Below are 21,118 nucleotides of genomic sequence, written 5' to 3' on the forward strand. Positions count from 1 at the left end.
GGTGGGTTTCTAGGCTGCCCTCCCCGTCGTCGTCCTGTGTCCGGCCTTTCTCGCTCTAAGAAGCTAGAGAAGATGAAGAATGAGTTATGCTCCCTAACATAAGGAATGTCGTAATGTCTATGCTCTTTCAAATTGTTCATTTGAATTCCAATCTTATGAGTAATTACCTGTTGCAACTAGCAATCTGATAATTACGTCTTGGATCACTCACCTTATATGATGACAGCAAGCTCGGGTTTGAAATTTGACACACTTCGTTAGTAAATCATAAAGTCAAAATGCAGTACTGTGCTCAAAAGGATATCTCTATTCCATGGATAACAATCAAGCTCTAATAAAGTATCAGTTCCACTAACACAATGGCCCTATTGCAGGAGCAAAAACAAGAAACATGCTTCAGCCAATTCAACGTTACAGGGGTTGTGTTTCAGTACGACACCTTTCCAAAGTTCCACTGGAGCCTGAACCTCATAATCAAAATCTGGATCAGGTTCAGAGGATCAGCTACCAGGTGCATACTGTGAATCCATCGACTACTATTTAGTATGTACAGACCAAGAAAGCGTCAAAGATCAGCGTATTTCAGTCTCATCACAGCCACTTCATCCTTCATCGCCTGACAGTATTTTTCTGCAGCTTCTACTTCCTTCTCCAGGCTGGCCAGATCGATTCCTTCGCTCGACTCATCACGCACAGATGCACTACGAGCTTGCTTGTTCCCCTCCAAGTGCCTCTGCATTGTTAGTACATTGTGTTTCAGATTACTCAGATGGGTTGAAAGTGATTTAACACCTTTTGGTTCTTGCTCTTTGGTCCGGGCATCCTCGAGCCTTGCCCTGGAATCCTCAAGCTTTCTGAGTCGGGTCTGTGGCTCCTTCAGACGGGCAACGAAATGCTTCACATTGAACCCATTTCTTTCCAGTTGCCGAGCTTTTTTCATCAAATGTGCAACCTCTAAAGCTTCTGTATCACAGGATGTCTTGAGTACCTCCCTAGCCAGACCAACCAATAAGAACCACAGTCCTCTACAGGCCAGATCTCGTATAGTGTCACTGGTGTTCACTAACCCTTTGTAATGTGGTCTCTGGGGAATGAGCTCAAAGAAGAGAGGGTACTCACTCATGGCTGCTTCAGCATAAGGGTCAATATTGCTCTTCTTTGGCGTCTCTTTCTTTCCTTCACCTCCTTCATCTTCATCTTCATCAGAGCTTTCCTCCCATTGTGAGAAAAGCCCACAGCGCACAAACTCTTGTAGCTCCAGAACAAGTTGCCTGTCCTCATCTTCCTGATCATCATCGAGGTTTATGACTTCACATGTTGGTTCAAGAACAATGCATTCATCGTCACTCTCAGGCTGTGGCAGCTCATCACATTTATTAATGTAACAATTAGGATCTTTTTGGAGACCATGGGACTTCTGGCCGTCAAATTGCAAGGAATTCTTCTCAGGATAACCGACAGTGGAAGGTCCGTCATCATATTGCTGGAGACCTTCATGGCACTCGCTGGCAAATGCCGTACTTTTCTTGTGCATATCACCATTTTCAGAAAGTTCATCTCGTCTTTTGCTGTTCCCATTCTTTCTTTTCACCGCGGTTGCACTGGAGTCCATATCACATGGACTATGGTCTAGAACAATCAGCTCTGTTTTGACCTCTTGAGCTAGCTGCTGCTCTTCTCTGATACGTTTTCTGTTATCTTGCATGGTACATTCTCCAGATTTACCAGCTGCTGTATCTGCATTCAGTGGAGATGAGCCAGTACCGATTTCGTCGACTGGACTAACATACCGGTCAGCTTCCTGGTGCGTCACGAACTCGTCATTCAACCACGCAACATATTCCTTGCTAGCAAGGCCACGTCTACAGATACCAGGCACCCACACCTTGATCCCCTTGGAATCAAACCCATGTACAAGAGGAAAAGGCGCATCCTGATCATAACCGAGCTGCCTCGCGACAATGTGGGGATTGTACATTGCCGAACTATCCATATCATCCCCATACGATCCAGTCAACACCGCCTGTCTGATAATCGCAATGTAATCCTCCAACCACTCTGGCTTATCCTTACCTCTGGAGCTCACCAAGAGAGTTTCCTTGCTGAACCAATCAGGTTCAGACCAGTCGAGCGAATTGCGGAGGTAAGGCCTCCACTCGAAACAATCCTCTTCCTGCAGGACACGCAGAGCCTCCTCTTGTGTGGTCTTCCTCTTCCTCCGAGACCAGTAGAGCGCCCGGACATTGGAGAGAGGGAACTCCGGCGCTTTCAGCTCCGGCGGCTGCAGGCGGTGGTACCGCTCCCACAGCCACACCTGCAACAGCCAGAGCGGCGCCCAGACATCCACGCGGCCACTCGCCCCCTCTTCCAGCCCAGTAGTGACAATCCTGTCCATCTCGGCGTAGAGATTGGCCACCACCGCCGGCCCGAGCGCGACGCGCTCCCCGAGGCTAAGCCGGGCGGCGAGCGCGAACACGCGCTCCGGCAGCTCGCCGCCCTTGGACCTTAGCCTTGGGGTGACGAAGAAGGCGAGCCAGTAGGCGAGGAAGCCGAGCCGGCGCAGCTCGTCGTCCTCCCCGGGGCGGATTCGGCTCTCGAACCACTCGAGCCAGACCTCCGCGGACACGCGGCGGGCCTTGCGGGCGCAGGGGTGGAGCGCCCTGATCTTCTCCTTCTCCACGACGAGGCGGGCGCAGATGTCCTCCTCGGTCGGGGTGAGGGGCCGGCTCAGCGGGGCGCCGGAGGGGGGCAGGCCGGCGAGGAGCAGCGCGTCCTCGAGGGAGAAGGTGGCGGGCCCCGCGGGGAGGCGGAAGGCGTGGGAGCCCGGGTGCCAGAGCGAGAGCAGCGCGGGCAGGGCGTGTCGGTCGGGGGCGACGGCGGCGGTGGATGCCGCGACGGCGTCGCAGACGCCCGCGGCGCGGAGGACGGGCGCGAAGCCGGGGTCGGCGAGGGACGACCCGACCCAGTCGTGCCAGCGCGCGCAGGGCGTGAGGTGGCGGAAGGAGAGCCGCGGGACGGGGCTGGGCGGGGAGGCGGCGCAGGGGGGCGGCGGCGGCGGCGTCGGGGCGTGCGGCGGGACGGGGACGGTGAGGAAGGTGGGGCCCTGCAGCTCGCCGTTGCGGAGGTCGTAGCCTTCGGGGGCCGGCATTCTAATCCGTGGCGGGGCGGCGGCGCCGGCGGTGGGGAGGGGTGGAGGGAGACGGGAAAATTTGGGAGCTTTGGGGGTTTGGGGTTCGGGGGAAACCGTGGGGAATCAAGCGGCTAATTGATAGTGCTCCGCTAATCTCTCCGCTCCGTCTCGGGCAACCGCAGCCGAGATTCACGGCGGGAGGTTACGTGGTTAAGTAAATCGTGCGACACGCACGGCAGGGGCACGATCTTTATCCGTTCCGTGATAGGCTCGGTTGCATGCATGCCGTGGGGATGGATGCATGGATGGATGCTGCTAATCGGCGGTCACCGCTGGGAAGTCGGCGCCGGTCAGTTTTGGAACAGGTACGTTTTGGGTAACTCGGGGCAAGTCCAACGTGGTACGTTTCCGCGGGTGAGCCGGACAGCCGGAAAGCACATGACTTTTGAGAAACAAAAATATGGTTCAACTTACGGGTCTCAAGCGGACGCATGGTTTTTTTTTTATTCGTTTAGATCGATTAGATGGATGGACACGTCTGTCTTTTTTAATCGGATCGGATGGTGCATCACTGCATCTAACGAGAGCCAGATCCAAATTTACATGTGTCAAAAAGAAAAGAAAAAACACATGACCACATACAAACGTAATAAAAACATTATGTCTACTCTTAATTGGGGAGTTTGTACATCATCGGTAATGCAAACATAATTTGAAAACAAAGAACCATATCAATTTAGATATCAAGCCATTAATACAATTAATTAGACAAAAAATAATTACAAATACAAATAATTAAGTCCATCCAATTAGATATTTTTTTTGCGTCAAATCAATTATGAAATCAAGCAATCAATGCTATTTATTAATTAGTCACGCGCTTAATTTGAGATGCAAATAATTAATAATATGAAGTTTTTTCCAATCGTATCTCTCTAGTCCTAAAGGGGTAGTACATAGGTTAGGCTTTCATCCATTGCACCTTCCACAGATTTTTATTCCATCTCGCATCAAAAAAATTAATCAAAGAAACAAACCCATCCATCTTTTTCGAGTGAGCCACACCTTTAACTTAATGTTTCTCTTCTTAGATTGATTCCGCTCCGTTCTAATTTCTTTTCATAAATCCTTCCCGAACCATCGTCTCAAAAAATACTTCTCGATACATTCCTGATTCTGCTTTTGTTTCCAAACCTAACCCCCATCCGACCCTACATGAGGGGTTTTTCCCGTCCCTTCAACAAGCCATGGAAGAGAGAAGAAGGGAGATCAAAGACGAATACGATGGCCTCTGGGCCATCACGCGGAAAAAGGAAATCTCTATTCTTGATTGAAGAGTTTGTACGTCGTTTCGTTGATACTCAATCATTAATACAAACATGATTTAGAAACGAAGAATCTCTAGTCCTAATTGGAGAGTTTGTACGTTGTCTCGTCGGTACTCAATCGTTAATACAAACATAATTTAGAAACAAAGAACCAAATTAATTTGGAAATCAAGCCATTATTATAATTAATAGACAGAAAATTAATTACACATACAAATAATTAAATCCATCTAAGTAGGGATTTTTTGCGCTAAAACAATTATGAAATCGAGCCATTAATTCAATTTATTAATTAGCCACAATTTAATTTGGGATGCAAATAATTAATAGTAGGAAGTTTTTTTTTCAGTATCTCTACTCCTAAAGGGGATGTACATAGGTCGGCGGTTCATTCGTCACACCTCCCGTCGATTTTTATTCCATCTCACGTCGATTTTTTTTAACAAAGGAACAAATCCATCGATCTTTTTTGAGTGAAACACACCTTTGACTTGGTGTTCCTCTTCTCAGATTGTTTTTACTTGTTTTGATTTCTTTCCATAAATCCTTCCTGATCCATCATTTAAAAAAATACTTCTCGATTCATTCCCAATTCTGTTTTTGTTTCCAAACCCAGCTCCCATTTGATTTGGATCTTCATGCATGAGGGGTTTCTCCCGTCCCTTCCGCAAGCCATGGAAGAGTGAAGGAGGGAGAGCAAAGGTGAGCACAGTGACCTTTGACCCATCACGCGGGAAAAGAAAAGGTGGTGTCGCGATCGCTCGCCGTATCCGCTTTGCTTGCATGTTTGTTTCCCTCCCTTCACCCCTACCCCCAACTCAATATATGTGTGCCATGACACCACGGATGGCCAAGTCTGGATACATGCCATCACATAGGACACATTCGCGCTCCCGCTCGCTGCACTGTATTTTTATTTTACATGGACATTGGCGGCTGGCGGTGGAGTTGACCGCCTAACCCACAACAATGTCGTTGCGACCTTTGATGCCTCTGGGCAGGTCAAGGGGGTCACCACACAGCGGTGCACGCGTAGTCGTCCAACTCCGTGATGGCTACGCTCCACGGAGTTGTAGAGAAGAAGAGCACGAGAGGACTCAACTTGTGTATTTATCAATCGCGTGTGCGTAGATATATACAGAGAACATGTAAATGCAAGTAGGTCCAGTACCTCAACTACGTTAGAAGCTAACTACAATGACGAAGTAAATGCGGTCATAGAAAGTTTGAGACTAGGTGTGTTAGTTGCAGAGGTAGTAAATGCGGTCATAGAAAGTTTGAGACTAGGTGTGTTAGTTGCAGAGGTAGCGACATGAGAGGTAATCACATGGGTGCAGCCGGTCTTCTAGGTATATTCCAACGTGTGCTAGCCCGTTAGTGAGCCCGCTAGCCCGTTTGATGTCCAAACACGTTCGGACAGAGAAGAAATGAGTTTCGACCTTGAAGGCGATCTTAACCATTCGTTTGATTTATTTATATGCATTGTAGCTCGTAGCAACGCACAGGCGCTCTACAAGTTAAACATAAATGGTCGGTAAACCGTCGGCCAAAGTCCACTTATAATGCTGCCCTAGCCGTCCACCTTGCCCTTGTCGTCTTCATCACCGTCGGTGAGGTCGATTAAGGCGGGAGGCAGCCAAGCTCACCCGAATGCATCCTGGTAAGCTGCCAGGACAACCTCCTCCATGGTTTGCTGTGTCGGCGGCAGTGCGGCAAGTATCCCTTGCTTTTTCCAATCGTTGGCTCGAATTTCCCGTCGTTCTCCTGGTCTCATGTACGTCTCATGAGAAAACCTGATCCAGAGCCATACGTAGCTTGGGTTACACGAGATTAGCATGTGTCGTTCACAAGACTAATTAGACGATGTTGCAATCCCTAAAAAGCCTTGTTCGGATAACCGTTGCCCTCGAAGGCAACGTCATCGTTGTCCCGTCGGACTTGTGTACGTCTCGCGTGAAATTCTGACCCAGCATCCTAACGTGGCTCGGGAAACAAGAAAATAGCATGTCTTGTGCATGAGATCGACTGGACAACGTTGCACCAAAATTGCCTTTGGAATATAGTTGCCCCCAAAACTTTATCGTTGTGGGGGGTGACACATGCGTGATGTGGCCTCTCACGACACTTTCGTGCAAGTGATCATCTCGAGCTTTGCACGGGCGGGGCTTGGTTGGCTTGACCGATGTAGGCTACTAAGCGCATGAGCAACTTTGGACTCGTATCTGCAGGTAGATACCCCATCGTTCGACAGCTGACTATTGGCGCCGTGTCCCACCAACTGGGTGGCGTCGTATCACTGGATTAGGAAGTGCTTGCATATAAGTACCCGACCTACGAGAAGTGGTGCTTCGCATAATTGTTCCCTCACGTCCTACGCCCTTCGGGTGTTTTGTTGTAGCCAAATAGCGCTTGCCGCGTTGCCTCGTAACACTGGCATGTAATGTGCCTATTGCTATCAAGGCAACCTCGCTCGCGTTGTCGGATACTGCTCACGATAAAGGCTCGTGGCTCATTTGGTTGCCTTGACCCGACCCAAAGCTCTCCCAACTGAGAACAACAGGAACAAGAGTTGCCTCTACCTCCTCACACTTTCATGGTAGGATACGCTACTCTATGCGTCGATCCTCAAGAAGGATGAGCTATTCCCGCTCAATAGCGACAACTGTCCTGACTGTTGCTTCTGTGTTTCCATGCAGAACCATAGGACAACTCCCGGCGCTGGATGTCACCGAGGACATGCTACCTGGTTGATCCTGCCAATAGTCATATGCTTGTATCAAAAATTAAGCCATGCATGTGCAAGTATGAACCAATTTGAATTGTGAAACTACGAATGACTCATTAAATTGGTTATAGTTTTTTTATGGCACATGCTACTCGGATAACCATAGCAATTCTAGAGCTAATATGTGCAACAAACCCGACTTTTGGGAGGGGCGCATTTATTAGATAAAAGGCTGACGCAGGCTCTGCTCATTGATCTGGTGATTCATGATAACTCGACAGATCGCATGGCCTTTGTGCCGGCGACGCGTCATTCAAATTTCTGCCATGTCAACTTTTGATGGTAAGATAGGGGCCTACCTTGGTGGTGATGGGTGACGGAGAATTAGGGTTTGATTCCAGAGAGGGAGCGTGAGAAAAGGCTACCACATCCAAGGAAGGCAACGGGCGTGCAAATTAACCAATCCTGACACAAGGAGGTAGTGACAATAAATGACAGGACCGGGCACATTAGTGTCTGGTAACTGGAATGTGTACAGTCTAAATCCCTTAACGAGGATCCATTGGAGGGCAAGTTTGGTGCCAGCAGCCGCGGTAATTTTAAGTTGTTGAAGTGACCTTGGGCCGGGTTGGCCGGTCCGCCTCATGGTAAGCACCGACCTACTCGACCCTTCGACTCGGATCGCACTCCTAGACTTAATTGGTCAGATCGTCTTTTCAGCATCGTTACTTTAAAGAAATTAGAATGCTCAAAGCAAGCCATCACTCTGGATACATTAGCATGGGATAACATCATAGAATTCCGGTCCTATTGTGTTGGCCTTCGGGATCGGAGTAATGATTAATAGGGATTGTCTGGGGCATTCGTATTTCATAGTCAGAGGTGAAATTCTTGGATTTGTGAAAGACGAACAACTGTAAAAGCATTTACCAAGGATGTTTTCATTAATCAAGAATGAAAGTTGATGGCTCGAAGATGATTAGATACCGTCCTAGTCTCAATCATAAATGATGTCGACTAGGGATTGACGGATGTTGCTTATAGGACTCCGCTAGCACCTTCTGAGAAATCAAAGTCTTTGGGTTTCCCGGGGAGGGGGGGGGGGGAGATGGTCGCAAGGCTGAAACTTAAAGGAATGGGATAATTAATTTTGTGCCCTTACTTGTGCCCCCTTCGGCAGGTTTACCCCTAGTTTCGGAAAACCATCGTTCTTGCCCAACTCACTTTGATTTTCTTATGCTTTTTCCCTTCCGTCATGGTTCAAAAATAATATAATAACATGGAACAGTAAAAAATTATAGATACATTGGGGACGTATCACCCATGAGATACATAAACTCCTTCCAAGTAGCACACGGTCTTCTCCCATTTGTCATCCAAGTTATTGTCCTCTCCTCATTGGTTTTGAGATGGACCGTGGCAAAGAACATGGGCACCAACTTTGCATCAAAATCCTTGTTGAATGTCACGAGCTTGGTAATATCTAGCTTGTCACACACGCAAGAGCTTCACGAAAATAGTTAATATTCTCTGCATGTGGTCAATATCAATGGACTTGACATGGGGAACAAACAGGTTATTTTTCTTCTTGAGCACATCATGATATATAGAACCTTGTTGCTTGGTCGAGAATGGACGGTTGATAAGAGCTTGATCTTGCAGATTGATGTACGGGTTGCGGCGACGAGCAATGCAGAACTCCTTGCTTGGCAACTCACTCATTGACTGAGTCCTCGGAGACTTGGTGGCAGCCTTATTGGTTCTCTACTTGGGTAGGGCACTGGGGTTGGCGTTGGTACTGTCATCCTCTGCGGTGCGGAAATGCTTACAGCTAGTTGCACGACTTGGATTCACGCGGCGCTTCTGATGACCAGAGCCGCTACCATCATCTGAAACCCACAACACAGAGCAAGGGAAAAGCAGGTGTAAACAAATTGCATAAGCCAGAAAGAAATGAAAGATTAGAATTGAAGTAGAATCGAAAGATACGTGAAATCTGGATACGATGCCATGCCACAATTCTTAGATCAAAAGAATTGTAAAATGTAGCCTATCCCCTTTATACACAGTTTGTTTTCGCCTTTGTCTACAGTTCAATGTAGGCTTTCGTGCTAGTTCACATGTAGCGTACAAGGATGACATTTCATAACAGAATTTAGATGCAGCATGTCATGAAAAAAATGTCGAAAAAAGAATAATAAAGCTAGTACATCATGCTTGCACATAGTACTCTGGTTTCGCACCACAAGAGGAGGCCAAATCAGTAGTATCATCACATCACAGCGCCAATGCATCACATCGTTGCATGATAGCGTGATTCTAGCCGATGATTTGTAACTTGCTAGCAATGAAAGATGACTCGGCTGGCATTGGATTTGCTTGTAACACTAGTCTCTGCCTAACAGTCCTCTGCCTTGCGAACAGTTTCAGAAAATCAAAGATGGCTTACTACATGCATCAGACTGGATACAAGTTTATATTTCTGGACAGTTGGATCAGACTGTGGATGATCAGAAGCTAACAATGTGCTAATCATAAGTTAACAAATGTGACATTCTAGATTGCTAATTACTTATGTATGAATTCTCCCCCCATAGTCCCATAGGCTATACTGCTTCTGCTTCACCTCTGAACCATAGATCTCATCTCACTAGGTGCAGCCCTTGTAGCTTTTTGAAGCTTAGTCATGCTTCTGCTTGGGATCATGTTGAAATGCTTTTGCACCTTCCTTGTCTTCTTACACACATTCTGCACAATTCCAACACACAAGCAAATGATGACACCAATACCCTCATGGGTGGCTAGAGCTTCCAGTAAACCCCGGCCCGGTGGAGGAGGCCGGCGATGAGCGCCCAGAGCAGGATCTGCGCGACAAGGACGTAGAGGAGGATGCCCACCCTGGCTGAGTGCCATACCCGGACGAACACGTGCTTCCTCACCCAGTAAACCTGCAGTGGTGACAGAATTTCTCAGCGTGTGCTAAAGCCCGAAGGTGGTCGATGTCAAGTAGCTAAGTTCTTCTCAGTTACCAGTGTGTTGTTGGGCCCGTCGTAGTACCAGCCGTTGAGGAAGCCCTCAAAGATGCCCGCCGCGGCCATCACGTACACCAGCATCGCATTCATGCCGACCCACCGCAGCGGCGCGAAGACATAGCACAGGTGCACGACGTCGACCTGGGGAATCCACCAGGTGTCAACAACAATGTTGTCGTCGACGATGCTCGGGATGTCAGCCATGGAAGATCACATACACTCAGGATCGAACTGAACTCATGGAATGTCATATGGGTATGCCTAAATTATTCTAGGTGGACTGGAGGATTTGAATGCTCTATTTTTTTCTACTGATGTTCAATTGTTGTTTCACACACCAATTTAAGAAATAAAACTAGTTTTGGAAAATTGAGAAGGACATACAAGGAAGTAAAGCATGGAGAAGATGATGCCAGCGGCGCCGGCGGTCACGCAGATGTAGCTGAGCGTGTACAGCTGTTTGTTCAGAGGAATCGCTGCAATGAAATGTGAAAGAGCAAACTTTGTTGAATCGTATTCAGACAGGGGAGGAGTGGAAGCATGTATAAGTTGTAACTTCTTTTTTTGTTGAATGTGTATTGTGTACTCTAGTTACCATGAGAGAAGTGCAGAATGATTCCAAGGAGGAGGAGAGCTACGCCCATGGTGACCCACTGCTTTAGCCTGTCCATATGACTCTGAAATTATACAGGAACAATAAACATGTCAACAATCAGCATGTCTGTGTTGTGGTCAGTCCATACTCTACACCGACAAAAAAGAAGGCCTGAAATGTGAGGCAAAATCACCTTCATATGAACAAGCACGTGCCCGTAGTGTACGCCAATGATCGTACTTAACACCGCTGAAAATGAGCTGCAAAAAATATCAAAGAACCGTGTCAACAGTGAACTATATATTACTACATCAGATGATCAGAAATCCCACCATTGACATGCAACAAAACATAGTACCCTTACCTTAGTAAACCTTCAGGTTCAAATGGCGAGGCACACCATGCCGGGGCGTCCCTTTTGAAAGGCCCCTCATGTGGGGAATCATCAGTACAGTCCTGCGTAAACAATTCATAAGTTGGCGGGTAAAATTTTGAAGATAACTGCGAAGAACAGCAAGATGCCCTGTTGTCTGAAAAGTGAAAACACAGACCCTGTGCCTCCTCCATGCAGGTTTCTGGTACAGGTGATTGATGCCGAGAACTTTACGGTCGATGTAACCTACAGCATTGCAAGGAGGGCTCAGATTTCCCCTTGTGCCACATGCCACCTAAACATTAGGGAACACTCTGTAAATGAGTTTCAACTTTTCACAAAAGTACTTTGATTGTACAGCTGCAAAATAATTAACACTAACAGGAAAAAAAATTGAGTAATTGTTTTGCATACTGAAATCAGTTTAGGCAATACTACTGTAAATGACTTGCAACTTCACCAGAAATTACTTTGATTGTACAAGTGCAATAAAATAACACTAACATGGCACAATTTGCATAATGTACTTCTATATTGGCCTCGCTTTAGTATCATTAAACTGACATGAAAACCTGAACTACGAAGTACTCAGTTATATGTTGCTGTGGAAATGCAGTTCAATCAGCTTGTCATGACAAGAATTTGTGAAGAATGGTAGGATTCCTGAGCTTGCCTGGGGACACGCTTGTCAAATCATCTTTTCAGTACATTGTTCTTGATGAAGAAAACTATCCATACAGACTCGGAATCAACTAATTAAGTACACAATGATATGGAAGGTTAATTCTACGCACATACGAGTAATATATATGCAACATCAACACTTTCACAAGAACATAAAGAAAGTAGAACTACAAAGGTCGGGTAATCTCATACCGTTAAAACTTTGCCGTAGTTCGGGCTATCCACATTTCGCACCGTGAACTCCCAGTCAGGAACGTAAACCCCGTAAACAAGGGACAAGTAGATCAAAAGAATGCAACATGCGACAATCCTTGTAGATACACAGATGCCACAATTAGTAGATTCACAATTCAGATGGCATCAAAAAGACCTGTATATGCATATACATATATACCATTGGGACAGGTACAGCCTGAAAACTGAGAAGAAGCCCGAGCTTGACTGATCCTGAACCCTCGCGTCTTTCGTGGCGATCTCTATGACTGCGACAACCAAGTATGCAAGGGCAATCCTCTGAAGAAGCAAAGGCAGAATCATTCCCTGGCATGAATGATGCATACATTATTGTCAAGCGTTGATCGGTACCTGGAGGATACCACACCATCTTATGTGCTTCATGTCAACCCCATAGGTGAGTTCATCTGGAGCATGGGAGTAACCGCCTGCATATGGTGACACATTGCTCATGTGTTAGAATTTCCCCTTTCCAGATAGGGGGCGGCGGCCAATGTCGAAACGCAGAGGCAATAGAGTTCATGGCAGGGAGATTCAAGGAGGTAATTCGGTGTAAACAAATCAGCAAATGCAACCTTGCAGCAAGATCCCCCAGAAGAGCAGCTTCAGCGTTCTTATGACCACCCTCCTGACGGCCCGGCCGCGGTCTGGAATTCTCTGCACGTTTGTTTGATTTCGAACGAGAAGTTCAGAACAAGGAACGGTGTGACGAAACTAGCTACTGTATAGTCTGACAGTGACAAGACAATGAAGTGCTAGGATTGAGAAGGGGGACCTTGAGGGAGAGGGGGACGGCCATGCCGACGATGAAGAGGAAGAAGGGCATGACGAAGTCGGCGAGGTTGCAGCCGTGCCACGGCGCGTGGCCGATGACCGGCCACTCGCCGCCGGCGCCGTCCACCAGTATCATCAGCTGCAGCGGCGAAACGGTCCAAGACACTTGGATCAGGATTCAGGCAGAGACACGAAACTGACAGGAAACTAGTGAGTAGTATTGATTGGGTGGAGAGGAAGCACGCCTGGAGGGAGGGAGGGAAGGAAGGAAGCCACCTACAGCGACGGTGAGGCCGCGGAAGACGTCGAGGGAGGCGACCCGCCTGCTGCTGCTGCTGGGGCGAGACGCCTTCTTTTCGCCATCGTCGTCAAGATCATCCGCCGCCGCATGGACAGGAGGAGGAGTGCGGTGCCGGTCAGGGTCCTCCTCGGCGCCGGCGGCGTGCCGCTTGGCGACGCTCTGCCCCCCGTCCATCAAGAAAGGAACAAGAACGAACGTGCGGGAATGCGGACGGGGACAGGAGATAAGAGGAGGGAGAAGAAGAAGATGGGGGAGGATTTTCTTCCGGTTCCTGGAAGCACGCACGCACGCAAGCAAGCAATCACTCACCAGCTGCTCACTCTCGCGTGGATCACTCGCTCACTCACCGGACAGCGACGCGCTTGGACGCACACGGGGCTCTCATATCATCGTCGTCGTCGTCGTCGTCGTTTTCGATGCAAGCTACCCTGCCTACACACCTACATGGGTCAAAATTTCTTCCGCCAGAAGGTGAAAAAGTTGCTGCTGAATTGTACTGTATGTAGGAGCGCGTCGCGACTCGCGACACATACTTGTTTTGTTCCGGGAAACGGATACTCCCGTGATCTGATGGGGAACCATGTTTTCTTGTAATAATTTATCGGGGAAATGTAAAAAAAACACCAACAATTCTTAGAGCCTAGAGAACATGAAGACACGTTTGTTTGGCAGATCATGCGAGATGGCATGCATCACTACGAATCACGCGCCGAAAGGGACGCCGATGAGATGAGACGATCAATCAAGCAGAGTTGTTACTGCGGCTGCGGCTGCGGCTGCAACTGCGAGACGATCTTGGCCACGGCCTGCGCCGAGATGGGCGACAGGCTCAGCGCGCACAGGCTCTCCCACGCCGCAGCCACGGCAGACGGCTCCTCCTTCTTCTCCTTCTCCTCTTCTTCCTCATTCTCCTTCACCTCCTCCTGGAGCTGCTCATTCTCCTTCTTCTCCTGCTCCTTCTCAACGGCCTCCTTGAAGAAGGCGGCGTGGGTGGAGCCAACGATGCTGCGGGCGGCCTCGCGCGCCTCCGGCAGCCGGTCGTTGAGCAGCTCCGCGGCCACCTGCAGCAGCGCCGGCAGCCCGAACTCCTTCATCGTCTCCACGTCCTGCCATTTCCAATTGACACGGGCATGATTAATTCGTGCTTGCGTCAGAGAAACAGAACAGCTGGTTCATGTGGCCGGGCCTGGGCCTAGGATACGTACCATCCTGGCGGCGCAGTGCGCCATGGCGACGGCGGCCTTGGCGCGGACCCTGAGGTTGGCGTGGTGGACGTAGGCCCTGAGCTTCTTCAACAGCGGCAGCGGCGGCATGGAGGTGGCCATGGCGCGCATCGCCTTCTCGGCCTCCTCGCACACGAACCGCTTGTCCTGCGACGCCTTGAGCAGCAGCTGCAGCAGCAGCTTGTCGAACGCGTCGGCGGAGGCCGAGGAGATGAGGTTGCCGAAGCCGGCGAAGACGTCCGCGCAGGCCATCACGGAGGTCTTGAGCACCGCGCTGCGCGGGTTCTTCATCGTCTTCACGATCCCCAGCACCACCTTCTCCCTGCTCCCTCGAAATCCGGCAGATCAAATCAGATTGAGAACGAAACACGCCAGAAATCGGATCCATTCCCAGGTCAGATCAGATCCAGAAGGAAATCCGCCAGAAATCAGGTACGAAAACCATACGATGGAGGCCAGGGGAGCTTACAGGATGGGGGCGAGGAGGGCGGGGTGGTGGACGGCGAGGCGGCGGGCGTCGTTGAGGGACTCGCAGACCTTGACCCAGTCCTTGGAGTCGAGCCCCGCGACGAGGCCGGCGGCGCGGGCCTTGGGGCTAGGCACGGGCGGCAGGTCCTCGGACCGGACGTACTCCACGGCCGGCTCCGCAGCCACCGGCGACGCGGGCTTGGGCGTCGGCGCCGAGTTCTCGTCGTTGCGCTGCTGCTGCTGCTTCTTCCCGTTGCCGTTGCCGTTGCCGTTGACGCCGCTGCCGGTGGGGGAGCGGGCGGGCGGCGTGGGGAGCAGCTTGGCGGCCTTCTTGGGCCGCTGGTCCGCCACGGCGGCCGGCAGCGTGTTGTCCAGCGCGCGGAGGGCCATGGTTTGGACGGGATCGCTTGCTTGCTGACGGATGGAGGTGGAGATGCCGAGATGGGGACGGGGAGGTTTGGAGGAGGGCTGGCGTTGCGGCGTGTGGATGAATGGTGCGGCGGCGTCGGGGTTTAAAATGTGGAGGTGGTGTGGGGTGGGCTGCAACGGCTCTAAAGAGATCGAGATTCGAACTGGCCGCATGTGAACGTTGGAGGCGCGATGCGGGCTTCGATCACCTTTTGTACCGTTGCCAGCCCAACAATGTTTCGTCAGCGAATTTTGCGTGATGAAGGGGAAAAATGGGAAGGAGTAAACTCTTGATACTACCTTTGGACTGTGTTAACGTCCAGTCGACCTGACGTTAGCGAAAGATCGGACGCAATCCATCTTTTTTCTCGCGACCCACACGCTCGATTTCATTGATTTTTTTTTCTTTTCTTGAAAACTGTATACGGCAATAATGATCACGGGAGAAATTGCAGAGAATGCTCGGCTAGGATTATCAGATGGCATCACCTGATGGAGGAGTCATTGCCGCCCCTGCCTCACTAGTCACTTCATTTTCGAAAAGGGTGCATGCACATTGTCCTCTGGCAAGAGAAAGAAAAACCACTGCGTGCTAGCGAAGCCTTCATCTCAAAGAGCTCCCTAGTTCTTGCACATAAAGAAGCCGACATCGCTTACATCAAACCTGACTTCAGCTATCGAAATTTCACATCATCTCTATTCTCTAAGATAACTTAAGGTGTCCAGTTCATCGTTCGTTCATACTAGCTCCAAAACTGCCAGCACGAGGAAAACAAAGCAATCTATCTAAATTCATGTCGGCGTCCTTGTCGGATAACTGTACAAAGGAGAAGGCACCCCCTTCAGGGTGGCCTAGGTCAAGCGGTGCTCCACCTGGGCATCATTGCGGTGCTCGTCTGAGCCTCCCACCAGGCGTTGAACGCCGACGGCTCCTGGCACTGCCGGTACCCCTCCTGCATGGACCTGCCATTCCTGACCAGGCCACGCGCGGCGAACCCCATGAGCTCAGAGGCGTCCGTGTGGCGGCTGAACCAGTGCGGAACGCCAGCGTCACGAGATATCGGAGAGAAAATGCTCTGTTCCTCCTCGAGGCGCGGCTCGGGCTCTGCTTGCGTTGCTGGAGAAGAAACAGTTTGTTCCGCCAGGAGCACTTCATGCTGGATCTGCTTCGGCGGCTCTTGGGCCGACGAATGTTCGGCTGAGGACAGCATGTTTCCTATGCCGAAGGACTCCCAGTCGACCCGCTGCCACACCTTGTACCCGTCATTGACTGTATCGGCTGTGCAACGGTTTTGGAGCTCGGCCTTCTGCTCTGCCGCCAATCTGTCGACTTCCACCTTCAGTTGTTGCAGCCGCTGCCCAATCCTTTCGGTTACTTTGTCATACAAGTCACCTCTAGAAATATGTTGGGAGTCGTTACTGTTGTCAGCCATCAGGTCATCAAAGTTGATTGGGTCTCCAACAACCACTATCACCTACAGAATCAAATAAAATAAAAACAGTTCAGTACTCAGCTAAATTCAATGAAAACAAGAAATATTAGTTGTGTGCGAGGGCACACACCCTTTTGCCTGTTCTTGGGATACGCTTCCCGACTGGCATTATGTCCTGCATCCCAGTATGGACAAAGGGGACAACAACCGGTAAGCTGTCAGCATCCATTACCAATCTGGTAAGAAGAAGAAAAGAAGAGGAATTAGATAGGCGCACCTCGACAATGGACAAAAAGTATGAAGTGTTAACACCCAACTATCGCAAAAACTAATTCGATATGCAAAATGCAGGTTTTTTTTACATGAAAGTAAGTCAAGAGGAGTTCACCAATAATTGCAGATAGCACAGTACAAGGAAATAATTTTCTAACCTTCCAACACCTCTCTTAGCAGGAGCAATGGTTTTCCCTCCATCCTTTGAACGACTTCCTTCAGGAAATATATGAACCCATCCACCATTATTAAGCTTTGAGAGCGCCATATCCATTCCCTGAACAGCGAAAGAAGAGAGCGGTGTTCTGTGACGAGAAAACTAAACAGACTCAAACACGTACGGCATACTGCGTCCTCTCTACAGTACCCGGTTAAGATCCTTAGCAGATTAGAGCACTGATCCAAACATACAATGGCATTCACTTGTGAAACCTCTAGGTGAATTTCTAAAAAATAATGAGGCACTAGATATTTACAGGTACTAGCTCAAAACTTTGTTTTGAATACAAGGATGTATTTGCCAGTTAAGTTAATGGTCTTAATATAATGATCGGAAGTTTAGCTGAGCAAGGCAAAGCCCAGTGAGTATCTCCCAACAATGTGATACTGGTTTAATGGCACCATTAGTCAACAAACTAAATATCAATATTTATCCAAGTATATACCATGAATAAACTGGTTTACTAGCATCAAAATTTGCATGGTTAATCTACTGCACGCATGCTTGAAATAAATAACTTCAGACCCCTACATACAGTAAACGAAATGTATCTCATACCTTTTGGTAGATGCCTTCACCACGGTTAACAGGCAACACTTTAACAGACCTGAAGAACGTGGACAGAACTGGATTTGTAAAGCAACGATCAGTCGCACATAGTGTCCATCTCAGCTTTTGTGCTTCCAACATAACAGACGGTGGCAGAAGGGAGGCAATTACAAAAGGGTCATCCATAGCAGCCACGTGATTGCTGACCTAAGATTATAAAAATGACAGAAGCATTGGGTGATTAGAAGAATGCATAGTGGAGAAAAATATGCAGTAAGGAAGAAATGCACCTTGTAAGACTTGAAGCAATTACAGTTAAAAAACTGGGCGATGCAACAATTCATAGAGAAAATATGCAGGACAAATACCACCAATCCATCACTTCAGTACAAGTTGCAAACATATAAGAGACTATGGGTTTATGACTACTGGCTACCTTCAGACGACATGCCATGCACCGTAATAGAGTAACATTTTGCAATTACTCGACCACGTAGGCACATACCGTTAGAAGAGGTTTGTCTTTAGGCCTCTCTTGTAATGCCTGCTGAAGTTTCTCTGCGCCATAAATCTGCAAAACTTCATTGGTTAGCAGAGGCCCATGGGGCATGGGCTCGAGTATTTCAGATAATCAATCACTCTTCAGCTACATTACCTGGACAGAGTTAAGGCCGTGCATAAAAACATGGCAAGCATTCCCGATAAGAGGAACGGCCAGCGCTTGCAGCGAGCGGAAAATCACCGAGTCTTCAACCCCGTTAACTTCTTTGCCCACTGCATTGACAAAGAGATGTGAGTTAGAAACTGGTATAATAAAGAGGAAAAGGGTGCAACATTTATAATCTCATTAGTCTAGAATCTCATTAGTCTAGAATCAGATTGTTATGGTTGTTGGGTTGTTCCCCCCTCCTATCATGAGAGAGCGATAAAGGATGCATAACCAGGGGCGACACATTTATAATCTCATTAGTCTAAAATCAGATTGTTATGGACACAGGTACTACAACAGAAGGAAGGAATACACCAAGAGCAACAATGGTCACATCGAACAGGCATTCATTCAGCAATGTCTTTTTTAGGCATGGAGCTATCAGACAGACCAATGGCACCGGTGTATAGAACCGCATACCTTTCTTCCTGTAGAACCTGAGGGCACTGGAGGAGGGCCTGGCCGCCGCCGCCGCCGCGTCGGGGCCCTGGTGCTGCTGGTTGTGCTTGTCCCGCTGCAGGAAGGCGCGGAGGCGGTCGGACCAGAGGCGGACGGCGTCGGAGGCGGCGCGGCCCTCGGGGCGGCGCCAGAGCCAGCGGCGGTCGACGGGCGCCACGCGGAGGCGGTTGCGGATCTGGGCCCCGACGGCCCGGACCCCCTCCGCCCACGGCACCCCGCCGCCGGCCGCCATGGAGGGGTTGGCCATCGAGCAGGAAGGGCCTCAGCTCAGGTCAGGCCAGGCCACGCTAGGGTTTGTTCGGTGGGGAGTGTCGCTCAGCTCGGCGGCCTTCGGATCCGCGCTTGATATCAAATCCAGTTTGATAATCAAAGGCCAAGGGAGGAAGCTGGCCCTGCTCTTGCGGAGGAAGAAAGGGAAGGTGGTGGTGGTGGTGGTGGTGGGGCCCGCGCGCAGTGGGCGAGAGAAATATCGGGGATTTTCAGTGGCGGGGCCTGCCTGACTCGGAGGCTGGGGCCCGGTGGCAGCGGGAGAATGGGGGTCCGGATTCCGATAAGGACGCCGCTCGGGCGAGTCACGGTCCACGTCATCCGCGATGGGGACGTGGCTTCTCGTCTCGAAACTTCTTTTCTTTTCTTGTGCAAGTCCATCCGTCTATCCCAGCAGAGGGCCATCCCGTCAAAGTTCGGTCAAACTTCGGGCGCAAGACATCAGAATGTTTATCCTCTCATGCAAAATTGACAAAATTAATTTTTTCCTCGAATTCACTTTGCGAGTTCTTTCAGCCGAGGGATCAATTTTATCAATTTTGCCATCCTCTCATCCGAATGAGCTGAATCTTTCCCAAATTAGAGAATAGACACTGGACCAACTTATGATTATCCACAATGCTTTCATTTTTTAAAGGAATACTTTGGATTTTCCAGTTAGAATTCGGGAAATACATTATCGGAATTTAAAGTTTCCAATTAAAATTCAGCACAGCTCATGACGGAGGTTTAACGGTGTCAAAGCTGTTACAAACAAAAACAAATGATGTAACTCTTTATTATATGAAATCTGTTATGTATACAAAGGGAATAGACATCACTAAAAATGATTGTAGAGACTCCATGAACATAGTCCTGGAATATAAAAGTTGTAGAGACTTCGCGAGCAAATCAGTCACATGATTTGATTTGCAAGATATGCAAAACAGTGATATTGCTTATTGTGTAACCTGTTTGCATCAGAGCAACACAAGAAACATTATCTTTGAGATAATGGTTTGTGGATGTAGCCACGAGGTCTTTTTCGATGACTCTCATGAGATGGTACCACATCTAGTAGGAACACTAAGCATGTCTATGATCTTCCATAGCGGGGATATGATCAATGTATCCAATGGTATTGGTCTTCAGATTTCCCTGAAACTTGAAAAAACAGGACAAGATGTTTGATGCCTTTGGAGATACGATAGATATTCTTGAGTCCCAACTAATTGTGTTTGGTGGATCCAATAGCATTATGGAACGTTGAGTCCCAATGTCTCATTTCCGTCATCTTTTGGTCTAAATAGATCATTCTCTACGTCTAGAAAATAAACTACCATGAGAGTCATGGATGGATAAGATTTGTCCACAATGAATTTCTCCAATATATTTTGGATATAGACAACATAGTATACCATAATGTATGAATGAAGGAGCTCAAGTTGTACAAACTAGCGGTATTTTGGTTTACCCAAATCCTTCATTTTAAACTCCGTCATTTAGATGATTACAAGTGTCATCATTGCAGACACACAACCATGGATAATCATCATTATAGGAGTAATCCTTGTGCATAAGGAACTCACTACGTCGGTTGTACCAAATGTACCAACGATAATAATAAATCATATGGTGACTTATTGATTTTACACACTGTATGTTGCGTTTTACATTTCGATTCAGAAGTGAGATTCCATCGGGAATCAATCATATATGACTGAATCTAGTGATACACATGGATATCTGATCAACACATCTATCTACTGCATAGATAGATGATTTTATACTACCAATGATATAAGTTATCGGAAAGAGATTCCACCTCTGGAGAATAGTTAGGTATCTGCATGAACCCTTGTGCTACAATACTTGCTCTATGTTTCACCACACTGTTGTTCTCAATTCTGTTTCCAGAAGAAAATCAGTGTAGGTATTGCATATGAATACCTTC

At 48.5% G+C, this 21,118-nt stretch overlaps 3 protein-coding genes across 3 annotated transcripts; all 3 read right to left on the reverse strand.

The window, feature by feature from the left end:
- Nucleotides 1–287: 287 nt before the first annotated feature.
- LOC123445339 lies at nt 288–3,229 on the reverse strand. Its single transcript, XM_045122312.1, has one exon. It carries the CDS (start codon nt 3,146–3,148, stop codon nt 566–568), a length of 2,583 nt encoding a protein of 860 aa, XP_044978247.1. The 5' UTR covers nt 3,149–3,229; the 3' UTR covers nt 288–565.
- Nucleotides 3,230–9,531: 6,302 nt separating this feature from the next.
- LOC123442091 lies at nt 9,532–15,415 on the reverse strand. The gene is made up of 17 exons (XM_045118194.1): nt 14,869–15,415; nt 14,382–14,721; nt 14,118–14,282; nt 13,936–13,982; nt 13,156–13,510; nt 12,877–13,014; nt 12,677–12,758; nt 12,453–12,529; nt 12,262–12,380; nt 12,060–12,177; nt 11,362–11,478; nt 11,175–11,266; nt 11,004–11,070; nt 10,811–10,892; nt 10,600–10,691; nt 10,213–10,356; nt 9,532–10,131 (listed from the first exon to the last, which is right to left on the reverse strand). Exons 1-17 carry the CDS (start codon nt 15,255–15,257, stop codon nt 9,985–9,987), a joined length of 2,571 nt encoding a protein of 856 aa, XP_044974129.1. The 5' UTR covers nt 15,258–15,415; the 3' UTR covers nt 9,532–9,984.
- Nucleotides 15,416–15,878: 463 nt separating this feature from the next.
- LOC123445341 lies at nt 15,879–19,343 on the reverse strand. The gene is made up of 7 exons (XM_045122313.1): nt 18,880–19,343; nt 18,406–18,524; nt 18,256–18,321; nt 17,760–17,957; nt 17,140–17,258; nt 16,839–16,944; nt 15,879–16,750 (listed from the first exon to the last, which is right to left on the reverse strand). The coding sequence occupies exons 1-7, from the start codon at nt 19,163–19,165 to the stop codon at nt 16,133–16,135; spliced, it is 1,512 nt and encodes a 503-aa protein (XP_044978248.1). The 5' UTR covers nt 19,166–19,343; the 3' UTR covers nt 15,879–16,132.
- Between the last annotated feature and the right edge of the window lie 1,775 nt (nt 19,344–21,118).

Source organism: Hordeum vulgare, chromosome 3H (assembly GCF_904849725.1).
Source record: "Hordeum vulgare subsp. vulgare chromosome 3H, MorexV3_pseudomolecules_assembly, whole genome shotgun sequence".
Classification (NCBI taxonomy): Eukaryota; Viridiplantae; Streptophyta; class Magnoliopsida; order Poales; family Poaceae; genus Hordeum; species Hordeum vulgare.